We start from the raw sequence: 17,772 nt of genomic DNA, 5'->3' as shown, positions 1-17,772 counted from the left end.
TGTAAGATGAGAAAGCTAAATTAGATCATTTCAACTTTCCCTTCCAGTGCCAAATTCTATAATCAAAAAATAATTGAGACAGGAGAAAACTACTATACTAGAAAATGTGGTTTAGGATAAAGAAGTTACCTTTCCACGATGAACATTAACTTCTAAGAAGGAAATCAGAAGGTGACAGATGTCAAGCATAGAATGATATCATTAAAAAAAAAAGAAACTGAATACATCTTAAAAAATTAAAGATAAAGGAGTCACTTCATAATCAGATGCTTATATGCAAATACTCAACTAACTGGAGAAAAGAAAATAATAATTAAAAAGCATACAGATGAAGAGATACTATGAACTATACACTCTCTAACAGGAGCTATTTAAATAGCATGATCACTCTAAAAAATTAGAAAAACAAATGTAAAGACACTACCATTATTTCTTAGAGAAGTTTAATTGATGCAAAGCAGTCACCACATGGAGGCCAAAAAGGTCTGGAAGCCTTAGCCAACAAGCACTTCATCTGCATGAACTGACCAACTACAGTGTCGATTTATAACAAAAGTTTATTTGTTAAAAAAAAAACACATTAAGGAGGAGAATGAAAGACTGAGCAATATCAGCTAAAAACAGTAGCAGGCAATTATGAAGAATGAGCCTGTAGAGAGGTTCTCATGATAAGATCAAGCTAGATCATCTTCAAAACACAATTATAGGAACTTGAAGTCAGAAGGAACTTCAGAGTTCATTTACTATGACCTACATCTAAACAGGACTCCACTATATAACATTCCCAAATTACAAATGAAATCAGAGAATAACAGTCACCCATACTTACAACTCAGGTGTCATCCATAATTCTCTGTGGCCCCACATGTTTAAACATTTGCCACATCCTCTCAATTTTACCTTTATAATATCTATTATGTATACCTCCTTCTCTCCTGACATTGCTGCTACCCTAGTGCAGACTCTCTTCACCCCATCCCTGGATTACTGCAATAGCCTGCTAGTGGGTCTCCCTGCCTCAAGTCTCCTATTTCTGGACATCCTCCACTCAGCTGTCAAACTGATCTTCCAGAAGCACAAGTTCTAACCATGTCACCATCCCCCTCACTCTCCCCTATTCAATAAACTCCAGTGACTCCCTTTCACCTGTAGGATCAAATTTAAATTCTCTGTTTGACATTCAAAGCCTTTTACAATATGGCTTTCTCCTATCTTTCCAGCCTTAACACCTTACCCACCTGTCTACCATCCCAATGCAAAGACCAAAAAATAACAGATCTGCAGACATTTTTATAGTGATCAACACTGATGAAACACAACATCAGACCTCTAATACCTCAGTATGCAATATAATATATGAGAAAGTGAAAATGGTACTGAAGGAGATAAAGAAATGCAGAAGAAAATATTAATAGAAGTAATATAATTTTAAAGTTACCTAGGGATCAATTTTCAAGATATCTCAAAAAGCATAAGATTTCTACAGATAGCAGTTTCTAACCTTCAGTAAGTGACAAGACATGCCTATATGACTATTTTCTCATTTCAATAAAATCTTTCTGAAAACATTCTATGAATAATCAAGAATATTTTTGATTAAGAGAAAATAAGTGAAGTCTCACAGATGACTTTCTAAAGCAGACTATATCTAGAAAGTAACATTAATCAACGAGAAGCATTAACACAATAATATTCCACTATATTATTTACTTTTTAAAAACATTTGACTCAGTAGAACAAAATCCATCCTTTAAGTCTCACTTCAAGGAATATCTCATGTATTACATTAAAATTACATCAAACTCTTTGATAGATGTGATCAAAGAAATAACCTTGTTCGATGATCTGAGTACTGACATGAAATAAGATGTACAACATAGAAAGATATTTTCTCCAGAGGTGTGTTCACCAGTTTGATATCCTTAGTAGATATCCTAAGCAAAATTAAAATAAGATTTTGCCATTGATGCTGACATTTGCTAAATGTTCCTGTCTAAAAAAGACACTATGCTATACTATCACAGAATCTCATAGTTGATAGGGACCATAGAGGTGATGATCCAGCACAATTTGTACTTAAACAAGAATTCCTCTTAGGACAACCTCAAAACACGGTCGACTAGACCTTGCTTGAAGACCTCTAGTGAGAAAGAAATTCATTACATCTCCCAAGGTACTTCTACTTTGGGATAGCTATGATTTTTAGCAAGTTTCTCCTTATATCAGGTTGAAATATATCTCTCTGTAACTTCCACCCATTATTTTGAGTGCTGCCCTCTGGATAGTCAAAGAAATGAAAATCTCTCTTCTAAGAGAAGAGGTAATATTTGTCTCTAATTGGAGCCCTAGAAAATTAAGCTCCTTAGCGAAACCCATAACATGCCAAACAAATGAAAACAGAATGGGAGGAAATACTTATTTACAATAACACTTGTGGCTAGAGGAAGTTTTTGGGTTATTCTGTCAATATATTGATCTTAAACAAGCATTCTTAGACAATGGGTTGGGCTGAGAGGAGATCTAGCTGAACTGTATTTGAGAAATTAAGCTAGGTTTTCAATGATTTCAAACTACACACTGCCACAAAAACCAACATTACCTAACAAGGTTACACGGATATGAATCATGGAATATTATAGTCTTAGAAGAATAAAATCCACAAGTGACCCAAAAGGCACAAACAGGTACAGATACTCTGTAGCACACTACCAATGAAGAATTCTCTTGGACAATTTTTAAAGCTGTTGTTTGGAAGCATACCGGGTGGGTCATAAACCAGGAAAGTCAGAGATAGAGTGCTTAAGTGCTATGATGATAATCTCATTTTTTTCTAAAAGTCTTCTAGTGAATTGGGTGGATTGCCAAAGGAAGATTTGTGGAAAAGAATTACACAGGATGTGAAAAGGCATGAAAAAGCTGTTATTGGTACATGGCAGATGCTCAATAAATGTTTATTGTTATTTTGTTAACAGAGCCAACATCTACAGGTGAAACTGCAGATCCATTTAATCATGAAAACAAAAGAATTTCTAGGAAAAACATCCCTGACCCTAGAATCTATTGGAACAATGACACTGGAATTGCATGTGTATCTCCCAATTCTGAAGAAATCTTACAATCCTCATTACAGGCAATGTAATCTACCCCAGTGGAATTGATACTATGATCAAAGCTTCTCAAATGGAGGCTTAAGATAAAATGTTGATTATTTGTTCACTGTCCTAAGATTACATATACAGTTAAGTACATAGTAAGAGTTTAATAAATGTTTTTCCATTCCATTCCATGCTCCCATCCAAGTCACAAGGAACTGATTCACTGCAGTACACAGTAGCAAATAGAACCTAACAATAATAGTCGATACCTCCCTAAATCAGTACTTAATTTTCAACAAGAGAAACATCCTGTCTTCATCTCTGAATATGATATTTAGGCAGCTGGCAACAGAAAATTTTCAGCAGAGAAATCTCTATCTTTAGATCTCTCACTGTTGAGTGAGTCACTTGAAGTTAAAGCCTGCTTTCTTCCAGGACACAGAAAAAAGCAACAGAATGATTTGTAAGCACCTCTACTTTTTATTTGCACAATTATTAAAGTGAGTTTACTTGTTTTAAGAAACTTAGTTCATTTTACAAAGAACACTTAAATATTAAGACCATAATTCTTTAAGGTAGTGTTTTGAGGAGTATAATGCATTGTACAACCATAAAGTGGCATTATTAAAAGTTCGTGAGACAGTGGAGCCAAGATGGCAGAGAGAAGGCAGGAAGTTGCCTGAGCTCTCCCCAGTTTCCCTCAGAAACAACATTAAATCAAGCCTCCAAAAGATTTCTGGAGCTACAGAAACCACAAAAAGATGGAGTGAAACAATTTTTCCAGCCCACGATCACTTAAAAGGTCTATCTCACTAGGGTAAAAGGGGAGCACAGTCCAAGGCAGGCAGTGACCATGCAAGCCTAAGGGAGACTCTTAGCCACAGCACAAATAAGCACTGAAGACACTGTTGTTCTGGATCATCAGGCCACCTGTGAGGCCTCCAACACCAGCACAGAAGGCAAAAATGCCAGTCCCACAACCTAGGGCACAACAGGTGTGACTAGGCTTGGCCACCCAAGCATAGTGGGCAAACTGTCAACTCCAGAGGCCCTGGCAGAGAAAGCCAGTGACCAGGCTCCTAGCCCTCAGTTCAGGAAGCTTAGGACAGTGCACCTTGTACCCAAGCAGTAGAGCTCAAGTTTCAAAAAAAATGAGCAAAAAACAAAGAGCCCTAACCACAGAAAGCCACTACAGTGACAGGGAAGATCAAAATACAAACTCAGAACAGGACAACAAGCCTATAAGCAAAGCCTCAAAGGGGGAATATGAAATGGTCTCAAGCCCAGAAAGTCCTCTTGAAAGAGCTCAAAAGGGATTTTAAAAATCAAGGAAGAGAGGGAAAAGAAAAGTTGGGAAAAGAAATGAGAGTTATGCAAGAGAATTATGGATAAAAGTCAACAGTTTGGAAAAGGAACACAAAAATTGATTGAAGAAAACAACTCCTTCAAAAACAGAATTGACGAAATAGGAAGAAAAATCCACTGAAGAAAACATCACCTTTAAAAGTAGAATTGGCCAAATAGAAAACGAGGTACAAAAGCTCACTTGAAGAAAATAATTCCTTAAAAAATAGAATTGGGCAAATGGAAGCTAACGACCCTGTCAGACATTAAGAATCAATCAAACAAAATTTTGAAAAAATGAAAAAATAGAAGAAAATGTAAAATACTTCACTGGAAGAACAACTGACCTGGAAAACAGATCTAGGAGAAATAATTTAAGAATTACTGGACAACCTGAAAGTCATGATAAAAAAAAAAAGTGCCTGAACAGTATCTTTGAAGAAATTATCAAGGTAAACTGCCCTGATATCATAGAACCAGAGGATAAAATGTCATTGAAAGAATCCGCCAATCACCTCCTGAAAGAGATCCCAAAGTTAAAACTCCAAGAAATACTGTAGCCAAATTCTATAACTATCAGGTCAAGGAGAAAATACTACAAGCACCAGAAAAAAATTCAAATATCAAGGAGCCAGAGTCAGGATTACACAGGTCTTGGCTTCTACATTAAAAGATCTTAGAATATATTTGAATATGAACTTACAATATGATATTCCAGGAGGCAAAAGATCTTGGATTGCAACCAAGAATCAACTACCCAGCAAAACTGAGCATAATCTTTCAGGGGAAAAGATGGACATTTAATGAAACAGGGGACTTCGAAACTTTCCTGATGAAAAGACAAGAGCTGAACAAAAAATCTGATCTTCAAGTACAGGACTTGAGAGAAGCATAAAAATGTAAACAGGAAAGAAAAAAAAATCCATGGTTTTCAATAAGGTTAAACTGTTTACATCCCTACATGGGAAGATGATAACCTGTAACTCTTAAGAACTGTATCTCTAGGGAGGTTAGGTGGCACAGTGGAGTCAGACAGACTTGAATTCAGACACTTAAGAGCCGTGGGGGCAAGTCACTTAACCAAAACTGCATGACCCCCCCCAAAAAAGAAATTTATCTCTATTAGGGCAGTTAGAAGGAGTATACTTAGACAAAGGATGTGGGTATAAGCTGACTTTGATGTAATGATAAAAAATTAATTAAGGGGTGAAAAAAGCACTGTACTAAAAGAAGAGGAAAGGAGGAGGCAGAATGGAATAAATTATCACATGAAGAGGCATGAAAGACATATTACAGTAAAAGGAAAAGGAAGGGGGTGAGCATTGTTTGAACTTTATCCTCAACAGATTTGACTCAAAGAGGGAATAACATACACAGCTTGAGAAGAATAACACACACTCCATCTTACCCTATAGGGAAGTAGGAGGGAAAAGGCGAAAGAAAAAAGAAGAGAGGGAGGAGGGCAGACTGGGGAGACAGTGTTCAGAAGCAAAACACTGATGAGGAGGGACTGAGTGAAAGGAGAGAGAAAAGCATAAAAAGGGGGAAAACTAGAACAGAGGGAAATACACAGTTAGTAATCATAACTGTGAATATGAATGGGATGAATTCTCCCATAAAATGAAAGCAAATAGCAGAATGGATTGAAAGCCAGAATCCTATAATATATTAATTACAAGAAACACATTTGAATCAGAAAGACACACACAGCATAAAGGTAAAAGGCTGGAGCAGAATATATTATGTATTATGCTTCAGCTGAAATAAAATAAAATTAGGGTAGTAATGTTGACCTCAGACAAAGCAAAAGCAAAAATAGATCTAATTGAAAGAGACAAGGAAGGAAGTTGTATTTTACTAAAAGGTACCATAAACAATGAAGTGATATCAGTACTAAACATGTAGGCACCAAGTGGTATATCATCCAAATTCTTAGAGGAGAAGTTACGTGAGTTACAGGAAGAAACAGACAGTAAAACTATACTAATGGGGGACCTCAAACTCCTCCTCTCAGAACTAGATAAATCTGACCTCAAAATAAACACAAAAAGTTATGGAGGTAAACAGAATTTTAGAAAAGTTTAAATATGATAGACCTCTGGAGAAAACTGAATGGGGATTTAAAAAAATATCTTTTTTCTCAGTGGTACATGGCACCTACACAAAAACTGACCATGTGTTAGGGCATAAAAACCTTACAATGAAATGCAGAAAGGCAGAAATATTAAATGCATCCTTTTCAGATCATGAGGCAATAAAAGTTACATGAAATAAAGGGTCATGGAAAGATAGATTAAAAATTAATTGGAAACTACATAATCTAATCCTCAAGAATGAGTGGGTCAAACAACAAATCATAGAAAGAATCAATAACTTCATCGAAGAGAATGGCAATAAGAAGACAGCATACCAAAATTTATGGGGTGTAGCCAGAGCAATTCTTAGGGGAGATTTTATATCTCTAAATGCTTATATGAATGAAATGGAGAACGAGTAGATCTATGAATTGGGCATGCAATTTTAAGAGCTAGAAAAAGAACAAATTAAAAATCCCCTATTAAATACCAAATTAGAAATCCTGAAAATCAAAGAAGAGATTAATAAAATTGAAATTAAGAAAACTATTGAACTATGAAACTAAGGGCTGTTTAAAAAAACAATAAAATAGATAAACCATTGGTTTTTTATTTTAAAAAAAATGAAAAGATCAGCATCAAAAATGAAAATGGTTAATTCACTACCAATGAAAAGGAAATTGAAGCAATATTTGTAGCTATTTTACAGAACTATATGCCATTAAATTTGACAATCTAAGTGAAATGGATGAATATTTACAAAAATATAAATTGCCTAGATTAACAGAAGATGAAATAAAATATTTAAATAACCTCATTTTTGAAAAAGAAATTGAACAAGCCATCAATGAATTCAGTAAGAAAAAGGATTTACAAGTGAATTCTACCAAACATTCAAAGAACTATTGATTCCAATACTACGCATACTATTTGGAAAAAATAGATGAAGGAGTCCTACTAAATTCCTTTTATGACACAAATATGGTTGTGATACCTAAACCAGGAAAAGCCAAAACAAAGAAAGAAAATTACAGACCAATTTACCTAATGAATATTGATGCAAAAACTTTAAATAAATTATTGGCAAAGAGATTACAGCAATTTATCACCAGGATAATATACTATGACCAGGTGGGATTTATACCAGGAATGTAGGGATGGTTCAATGTTAGGAAAACTATTAGCAGAAACGACCATATCAATAACAAAACCAACAGAAATCATATGATTATCTCAATAGATGTAGCACCCGTTCCTATTAAAAACACTACAGAGTATATGAATAAATTGAGCTTTCCTTAAAATGATAAGTAGCATTTATCTAAAACCATCAGCAAGCATTATCTGTAATGGGGATAAACTAGAAGCCTCCCCAGTAAGATCAGGGGTGAAACAAGGATGCCCATTATCACCACTATTATTCAATTCTGTACTAGAAATGTTAGTTTTAGCAATAAGAGAAGAATAAAATTGAAACAATTAGAACAGGCAATGATGAAACAAAAATATCACTCTTTGCAGATAATATTTATGAGAATATAAGCCATTTCCCAATTGATAAATGGTCAAAATTAAAGCTACCTATAGTCTTATGAAAAAATGCTCTAACGCACTATTGATTAGAGAAATGCAAATTAAAACAACTCTAAGGTACCACCTCACACCTATCAGATTGGCTAATATGACAGAAAAGAAAAATGATAAATGTTGGGGAAGGTGTGGGAAAATATGGACACTACTACATTGCTGGTAGAGATATGAACTGACCCAGCCATTCTGGAAAGCAATTTGGGATAATATCCAAAGGTCAATCAAATTGTACACACCCTTTGATCCAGTAATACCACTACTAGGTCTGTATCCCAAAGAGATTGGACCTACATGTACAAAAATATTTATGGCAGCTCTTTTTCTGGTGGCAAAAAAATTAGAAATTGAGGGAATGCCCATTAACTGGGGAATGACCGAACAACTTGTGGTATATGAATGTAATGGAATATTACTGTGCTATAAGAAATTATGAGGTGTATTTCAGAAAAACCTGAAGAGACTTACATGAACTGACGCTGAGGGAAGTGAGCAAAACCAGAAGAACATTTTACACATTAACAGTAACACTGTTCGATGATCAACTATGACTGACTTAGCTCTTCTCAGCAATACAATGATCCAAGACAATTCCAAAAGACTCATGATGGAAAATGCCATCCACATCCACAGAAATAACTATGGAGTTTGAACACATATCAAAGCATACTATTTTCATTTCTTTTTGTGGATTTTCCCTTTTACTTTGTTTCTTCTTTCACAAGATGACTAATGTGGAAATACGTTTACATGACTGCACATGTATAACCTATATCAGATAGCTTGCTGTCTTGAGGAGGGGGGGACAGGAGGGAGGCAGGGTGAAAAGAAATCTGAAACTCAAAATCTTACAAAAAAAAAACAAATGTTGAAAACTATCTTGATATGTAATTGGAAAAAATTAAATACTATTTACAAAAAAAAGTCACCTAATTATAGTCCCAGTTCAATTAAACTCAAATTCATTACCTTCAGCAAGCCACAAGTCTTTCCTATGTCAAAGTTCCTTAACAATATCATTAAAATGTGTATCTGTTGAACAAAAATTCCATAAAGCAGCTTTAAAGGTGGACATGATATAATGCATTTAGTTTGATAAAAAGTTACCTTGAAGGAATTAGGTATCTTTAACTTAGAACAAGCTAGGTGGCATAACAGAAAGAGCACTGGGCTTTGAGCCAAGACATGAGATCAAAGTCTGCTTCTGCCACTTACAAGCCGTGTGACCCCAAGTCATGTCACAACCTTTCTCAGCCTCAATTTCCTCATCTGTAAAAACTGGGGATAGTAATAATAACGAGGATTACAACGTATGTAAGATGCTTTGTAAACCTTAAAGTACAATATAAATATTAGCTTTCTTCAAGAATATAAAGAGATATATCACATGGCAAACAGTTGAGACTGTTTTATGGCCCCAAAAAGCATAACTGGATCAGTGGGTGAAATCTATAAAGAAGCTGGTTAAAGCTTACGGACACAGGATCAAATATTTAGAGTCAAAAGTACCCTCAGAAGTCATTTAATCCAAACCCCTCACTTCATACCGAGGAAAATGAGCTCCAGGGCAATTAAGTGACTTTTTTGAGGACAGAGCTGGGAATAAAACATAGTTCTGCAACTTCAAATCTAGCATTCTTTCCTCTATGCAAGGAAAAAACTTCCTCAAAATTATAGCTACACAAAAGGTTAAGGTCAAAAGTGGTTATGTTAATAATGTGGGTCTGAATTCTCCCACTCACCATGTTTCCTTTACTGTAACCATTTATAGACCAGAAAAGAGCACTGTAGAGTCAGAGAGCTTGATCTCAAGTCTTGGCCCTCCTACTCACTACTACTGTGTCCCTTGGACACTTGGTTACTTAACTTCTCTGAACCTTTGTCTCCTCATCATCAATTAGAAGGACTAGGACAATCATTGTTAAGAAGAGAATAATAATACTTTTAACTATCTGCCTCACAGAGTTGGGGGTTTAAATTTTGTAAAACTGAGTGCTATATAAATGTGAATTTGCATTATTGCTATCTATATCATGCAGTCAAATCAGATGAAGGGGAAAGTAATTAATTCAGTAAAAAGGAACAATTTCCTATTTCAGAATACATGATTTTTAGCTCGGATTTGATACATAATTCCAAAGTTCTGCTTAAGTTCTTAATTCTAATGACTAACTTATATGAAAGTAATCTGCCTATGCTGCCCAACCACTACAGCCTCTTCATTCATCCTTAATTTCCAACCTACTTACTACACAGTTCTCACAGTTCAGGGAGCTCAAAACTCAGAGGAATCTGGGCAAACCTAATACTCTTTTAGGTGTAGATTAAATATGTTCTTGTAGGCTAGGCTGTGAAAGTAAACACTATTTTTTATATAATTTAAAAAATATGTCTTCCAAGTTCTATGAATTGAGATGTGACAATTTATACTGCGAGAGCATTCAAAAACACTACTATAACACTAGGAACAGAAACTTCATACAACTTTATCTATACTCTTTAAGATGTTGAAATATTTTAGTTTTTCTATACAGACATATAAAAAATTAAGTGTTTCCTCAGAGTAATTTGGACAAATTATGATTAGTAGATTCTCTTCCAACATTTTCAGAGGAACAACACTATTTATAACTGGAGATTTTGTCCTTATCTTCCTACAGTTCCTGCAGTCTTACTAAATATCTTATTAATATTAATGACTTGATGTAGTAGATTTTGCAACTTCCAATGGTGAAAAAATTAGGTTAAATCAGAATTGACTATTTTCAGAGATTTATTATGACAATCATATGAGAAATGTGTATGTTTATACATATATATCCCTTAATACAAATAATGATTGCTGTTGTTTGTCCTTCTTTCTCTAAGAGGACCACAACATCAGGAAGGTGGTATCATGACTTACAAGTGAATCGGATTTAAGTGAGATGGAGCTGTGTAAAGTCATCTGGGTCCCGTGGCAAGATACACATCAGGATGACTGGAGATGGCCCAGAATTCAGCAGGAGGAGGCCTTGGTCTTTTAAGCTGAGGTCTTTTCCAGGTCTCAGTATGTCTGAGGCAACACCCATTCAGTGATTAAGGCTAGATTAGAAATGAGGGAAAGAGTGGCCTTTTATACCTAGTCAAAAAAAAAATCAATCTTGGAGGGGAAGACCCTCAAAAACCTTCAAGGTTTCTGGCCAAAACAGAAACAATTGCTATTTACACTCATCCCGAGCCATCAGAGCCCAAACAATCACCAAGTGAGGCTTGGGCTGGGGCCTATTGTTGGCCAATCAATGAGAGTCAGAGTGATCTGAGTTTAAGGCATGGTCCTTAAAAAGAAATCCAACCAGTAAACCCTAAGATATCTTGTGAGGTTTAAGCAATCAAAATTTTATATCCCTTTGGGCAAAGCACAGGCAGGTGAGGGTACAATTCAATATGTGGAAAGCACAAATAATGATACATACTGAAGAACTGAAACAATGATTGTCCTAGTCCTTCTAATTGATAATTTACTATATTCAAAGAAAAGATTCAAAACAGCACTAAAAAAACCAATATAAACCCATTTTTACAGACTATATTTTTCAACTCATCAAAATAGCCTTGACTTGAGTCCTTTCAATACATCTAATTTCTTTTTAAAAATGTATTCTACTTTAGAAAAAGACTTTTTCATATCAGTAATCAAATAAAGCTAAAACATCTGAATTTTAAAGCATTATTTTTAAATTATAATAAAAACAGTATAAACTCAAAATCTCATTTTAAGTTACACATTCCAATAAAGTTATTGTACAAAGTTTCAGTTTTTCTTCTTTAAGTGAAAGACTCAAGGATTGGGGGAGGGAAGGAAGAGGGTGAAGGACTACTTATAAAAGAGGGTTGACCATTCATCAGGAATGATTTAAGGGGGATGAATTCATGCTTCCCATAAGATTTAGTCTACTTTAGATGAATTCTGAGGTTCCTTCTAATTCTAGCATTATATGATTTCAGTCGTCTCTTCCCCCTCTCCCCCAATCTCTTCTTAGTTGTCCTGTTACTTATCAAAGCTGTTGCTGAGGATGCCTCTCATGGCCCTTTGGTCTTTCCATCTTGCTTGGGAGAGAAAACCATCTTGCTCTTCGTCAAATAAAAGTACAACAGAGCTTACAGGGACAGGGAGGAGGTACCTTTTTGCTCCAAAGTGTGGATGGTGGAAATCTCATTTCTAAGTAGTCTATTACTGCACTCATTCCTGGTTTATAAAAACTAGTTCAACTTTGATGTACACATGTTAGCACTTAAGACTAACACAAGCCACAAGTATAAAAAGTTGACGTACTGGACAATTATGTTTTAAAATATACTAAATAAATCGTGCCTTTATTACAAAAACTCATTTTGATTTTTTTTTCAATGACAAGAATCATCATGGTACGGGAAATAATTCAAGCATAAATTTTAAGAAAACTGTAAAACTTTCTAAAATGCAAATGTATTCAAATAAAAAGTTCTGAATATCTATCAAGGGTTTGAAATCTTTCAAAAATGCAGAATAAAGTATGATGACTCCTGACTTCTGGGCAAAAGTAGTAGCCAGCAAAGGCACTGTAACTATGCAAAGGCACTAGTTACCTCCTTCCTCTTCCCATCTTTACTGTACTTAAAAAATATTTTTAGCATGAAATGGGGTAATGAAAAAGCACTGACTTTGAGAGAGGACCCAGTATTTCCACATACTCCACTCCTCCTATTTAATACCTGTAAGATCTTGGGCAAGTCATATAATCACTCTCTAGGCCTAAGTAGAATAAGGTTGATTAGAGGGCTTTTAAGGTCCCTTCTCCCCCAAAATGTCTGATCCTGGAATCACCTGGGGAAAGCATCTCCTTTTAAAAAGAAAATATCTGTATTTAAAAAGAAAATATCACACTTCAAGGTGAATTGCTAAGAAAAAAATATCTTCTAAAACCTAGTGAATATTCAAACAAACTCACTGGATGCTTTCAGGCAGAGCCAAGAGGGGTGAGGGAGAAAGCTCTAAACAAGAGTGTGAAACTGCACAACCACCTAAACTCAGTCTCCTTTCTTCTTAAAGACTATCCCATTCCTGCTTCTAGTGCTAAAGGCAATAATGGGTTTAAAAGGCCTGCTCCTAAAAACAAAACAAAAAAAATCTTGGCAGTAAAAGTAAGCAAAGTGCTTCACCATTTAATTTGTTTAATCCCTAAGAGCCTGAAAATAGTATCTATAGTAGATACTTTAAAAATTACTACCTTTGACTTTTAGAGAATCAAAGATACACATGGATCTAGAAAGACACTGTTGAGGCTATCAAATGCACCAAATAATGCTTCAACTATTTTAGATAAGTAATTATTTATCCTGTTTTAAAAACGGGAAGAAAGACAAGGAAAAAATTATTATGACCACCACCAATGACTACCATCACTCCCACTACCCCTATCTACACATTAAATAGAAAAGATCTACACTAATGTTCTAAATTCCACAGTGGATTGAGCATGAGGTCTGGAGTCAGGAAGATCACAGTTCAAATCTAGATCAATCATTTACTACCTGTATAACCCTATGCACATCACTTACACTGCCTCAGTCTTCTCAAGTGTAAAACAGGAATAGATAACAGCATCTACCTCACAGGGTTGTAGTGAAGATCAAATAAGACATTTGTCAAGTGCTTAGCACAGTACCAGACACATAGTAGGCACTATATAAATGCTTATTCCCATCCCCTATTCCTAAGTCTCACTGTGTTCTAGAAGTAACTGCCAAGGTAACAAAAGTTCGATAAAGCAAGCTCTGAAAAATCCTACCAAACTTTAAGTAGACCTAGTTGGTGATTGTTGCTATTTTTATTGTCTAAAGACCAGCCAAGCCAAATACAGAGTTGATAACTTTTTCAACTGCAGTAACTCTCCACAACCATCAACTAAAATGTAGGACTGCTTTCTGTGTCAGTTGAAAAAATCCTTCTAAAGTAATGAATATGAAGAAAGCATATCATTCTTAAAATGAAAACTTAACTGATTTCTACCTACAGACTCTAATGATGTGGATTCCACAGTATAGACAGGTAATCTACACTAATAATGTACACTAATATTCAATTTAATGTGTCAGAAATAAAGCAGCTTAGGTTCTATTCTTTCTCCAGACAGCACAAGGAACTCCAGAAATGTCAAAGATTACCTTTTTCATTTCTAAATGCAGGAATCAAACGGAAGAGAGGTACAGTTGGAGAAGGAGACTACTTCATGGCATGGTGCAACAATTATCTTTCTTTTCTGCCTACTATCTAGGGGCAATGTGGTAAAAGTGGATTGGGGACCTGCCCTGAACCGAAGAAGACTTGGGTGGTCCTGCCACAAACATACTGGCTCTGTGACTTCATTTAACCTCTCAGTGCCTTAGGCAACTCTCTAAAACTCTAAGTTGTAGAAAAAGTGCCTATTAATCTCAGTAAAGAGAATTTTCTTACTCAGGAGAGTACCCTACACAAATAAAATCACCAATCTATTTCCTATCCCTACATTTCACTAAAGGCCTTTTACCTACTGCTTCTCCCAAGCCTGTCATGTGATTCAAGATACTAATCAAAAAACAATACCACGAAATGCAAATAAACTAAAAAGTAATTGGATAATTTTTTTAACAAAAGATCACAATTTCATGGGGAAAGAAGGAATAGCATGAAGAATCTTTTTTTTCATGTAAAACCAACAAGATAGTTTTCAAGTAAGTTTACAGTATTCCTCCTTTCAGAATTAGTCAATTGTACTAGAATTGCTATGTGATATATTTTTAAAATTTTTGAACTTTACAACTTTGAATGTCTACCTCAGTTACATAAAATAATCATTCCTAAGATGTAAAATCAACATGTTTTGCATAAATTACATATTTTGAAATCCCAGAATTCCATCACTGAAAGATACTTCAGAGATTTAATTCTGGCCTACTCAATTTACAGATCAGGAGACTGAGCACAGAGGGTCCTGAAAAAAAAAATCACAAAACTATGACTGGAATTTATGTTTGCCTTCCAATCCAGTGCTCTTTATACTAGCTTTATCTGTACTCATCATACCTGCATGGATAAAAGCATTAGCTACTAAAATAAACAGAATAAGCAAAACATCAGATTTTATTTTAAAATAAAAGGGGAGATTTTATTTTTCAAATGGAGGGGAGCCCTCCTATGAGAATGTACTCCTATCTGATATTTGTAGGGCTCACATTATTTTAAGCAAACAAAAATCTCATAGTATTGGAGGGTTATTTGTTAGGTATCGCCCCAAGTTTTAGAACTTTTAAAAATATTTACTGAACAAGCAAAAATGGCATTTGAAATGTTATGAATTTAAACAAGTTTACTTCTAAGAAACCAAAATGTCAAACAACAAGCATCTAGCTTCTGGAAACTAAAATCATTCAATGTGTTTTCTCAATTTTGTTAATACAGAAGTGGACTGAGAGCGGGTGTAGGAGTTTGGAAGCCCTGTCTTCAAGTGCTGCTCATCAAAATCTCCTTGGACACTGATGAAATTACAGGTCCAGTCCTAAATACAAACCTAAAATTTTGTTTTAAACAAACACTTCCCTTCAGTACTTTTAAATAACAAATGTCAAAATGTAGGCAAAAGATACAAGTAGGAATGTAAAAAAAAGATGGCATCACACACACATATACATGCATATATATAAAGTTCACACACACATGTGTGTGAACTTTTTAAAATATGTAAGCACTGAATTACTTCCTATCATTAAATGATATTTACCAAATAAATCCAGGAAAAATGGTACTCAAAAGACATTTGTGTTCCTCTCTTACCATTTATAGGATCAAATATCCAAGATCTATTTGACACAACTTTTTTTTTTTGGTGGGGGGGTTATGCTGACTTGTTACAAAGCACTTTACATGGTTAACCATTGGATTCTCACAGCTTCAAAACGCAGTAATTCCAAGTACCCCTAGTCTATCCTGTATCTTGTATGTACCTAGTAATTAGTAATTGCAGTATAAATGCATGTTGTCTCCCCCAACAGAATGTGAGCTCCTCAAGAACAAACACTGTTTTTTACCTTTCTTTGTATCCCCAGAGCCTGGCACACAGTAGGCATTTAAAAAGGCTTGTTGACTAGAAAGTAGTAGTATCCTCATCTAACAAGTGAGGAAATTAAGGCTTGTCCAGTTTAATAACTTGCCCAAGGTCAGTTAAGCTAGTAAGTGGCCAAAGCATATTTTCTCACTCTTATCTTCCCAACTCCTCGTCCCAAACAGTCAACAAGCCTTTTTTAGACACTTAGTATTAGGCACTGTGCTAAGCAAGCAAGACTTGCCTCACAGTGATGCTTCTAGTTTATCACTTCCATTCCAGACTATACAGAGTGTCCCAAAAGTCTTAGTGTCGTTTTTAGGCATTAATAAAGACTTTTGACCCAACCTGTATCTTCGCCTTCAAGGAAGAGATTCCACAGGGTCACACACTTATTTCGAATCCTCTTTTGGGGTACCAGTAAACACTCAAATGAAAGCTACCTCGGGGCAAACACCTAAAATAATAAAGTGAAGATGATTCTGACTCTATGGGGAGGAGGGAGGGAGGGAGGAGGGAGGGAGGCAACTTACCGAAAACACTGCATTCTGAAGCCCAAAAGGTATCGGGGTCAGGCGGGCCAGGGCCACCACTTTGAGGCCGCTCCCCCCTTCCACGACTCGGATGACGGCGCTCAGCTTCTCGCTGCCCTCGATCTTGGAGGCCACCCAGTGGGCCAGCAGCTTCTTGCAGACCACGTGCGCGATGAAGGTGCCGATGAGGACCCCCACCACCATGAGCCCCATGCCCAGCACGAAGCCATACAAGTAGCCGGCGGCCACGTTCAGCACGATGTAGCCCCAGCCGCAGGGGAAGGAGACTACGATGAAGCCCACGACGAAGAGAAGCACGCCCAGCAGGCTGTCCAAGCTCTCGACCCACAGGAGAAGATGCTGCAGATAGTGGCGGACCAGGGCCAGAGATGAGAAGCACAGGGCGGCCAGGGCGCAGACCAGCAGGAAGCTCTTGCACCAACAGGTGCCCAGAAGGCAGCAGTAGCGCCAGGTCCTCACCTCGGCGGCGGCGGGTCCGCCGCTGCAGCTGCTGTTACTGCTGCCCGGATAGGAGCCGCCCGAGGCTGGCAGCTCCAAGTCCGACTGCAAACTGTTGCGCTCCTGGTAGGGGCTGAGAAGTGCTGCCGCGGCCCCGGCCCCGGCGCTCTCGCCGCCGCTGCCGCTGCCGCCGCCGCCACCTCCCCGAAGGAGCCGGTCCGCAGGGTCACCGCCTCCCCCCGCCCTCTGCGGGCCCCAGCGTGTCAGCAGCTCCTGCCGCCGGCTCTGCAAAGCCGCGTACTTGAGGAGCCTGGGGAGCAACTGGAGCATGCTCCCGGCGGAGCTCCACATGCCGTGGCCGGCGGCCGCCGACCCCCACCCACCCCACCCACGAGAAATCCCGACCTCTCAGCCCGCCAGCCCCTCCGCGACTCCCGGGGCCGTGAGGCAGAGGCGGCCGCTGCGGCGGCTCATGGTCCCCTCCTTCCGCGCCCCCCCCTCCAGGATTCCTTCACCCTGCAGTCCCCCCCACTTAGCAGAGACCAAGCCGAAAGCCAAGGACCCGAGCCACGGCCGCCAC

General features: G+C 37.2%; 1 protein-coding gene across 1 annotated transcript in view; it reads right to left on the bottom strand.

The window, feature by feature from the left end:
• Positions 1–17,543, bottom strand: part of TMEM64 (transmembrane protein 64) — a 34,621-nt gene extending 17,078 nt beyond the window's left edge. Inside the window, exon 1 of the mRNA XM_027856970.1 lies at positions 16,734–17,543. Coding sequence (XP_027712771.1) covers positions 16,734–17,543 — 810 coding nt within the window. The remainder of the gene's footprint in view (positions 1–16,733) is intronic.
• Positions 17,544–17,772: the final 229 nt, after the last annotated feature.

Source organism: Vombatus ursinus, unplaced genomic scaffold, assembly GCF_900497805.2.
Source record: "Vombatus ursinus unplaced genomic scaffold, bare-nosed wombat genome assembly UNPS02011767.1, whole genome shotgun sequence".
In the NCBI taxonomy this organism is placed as follows: Eukaryota; Metazoa; Chordata; class Mammalia; order Diprotodontia; family Vombatidae; genus Vombatus; species Vombatus ursinus.
This window is presented reverse-complemented; position numbering and strand designations above follow the sequence as displayed.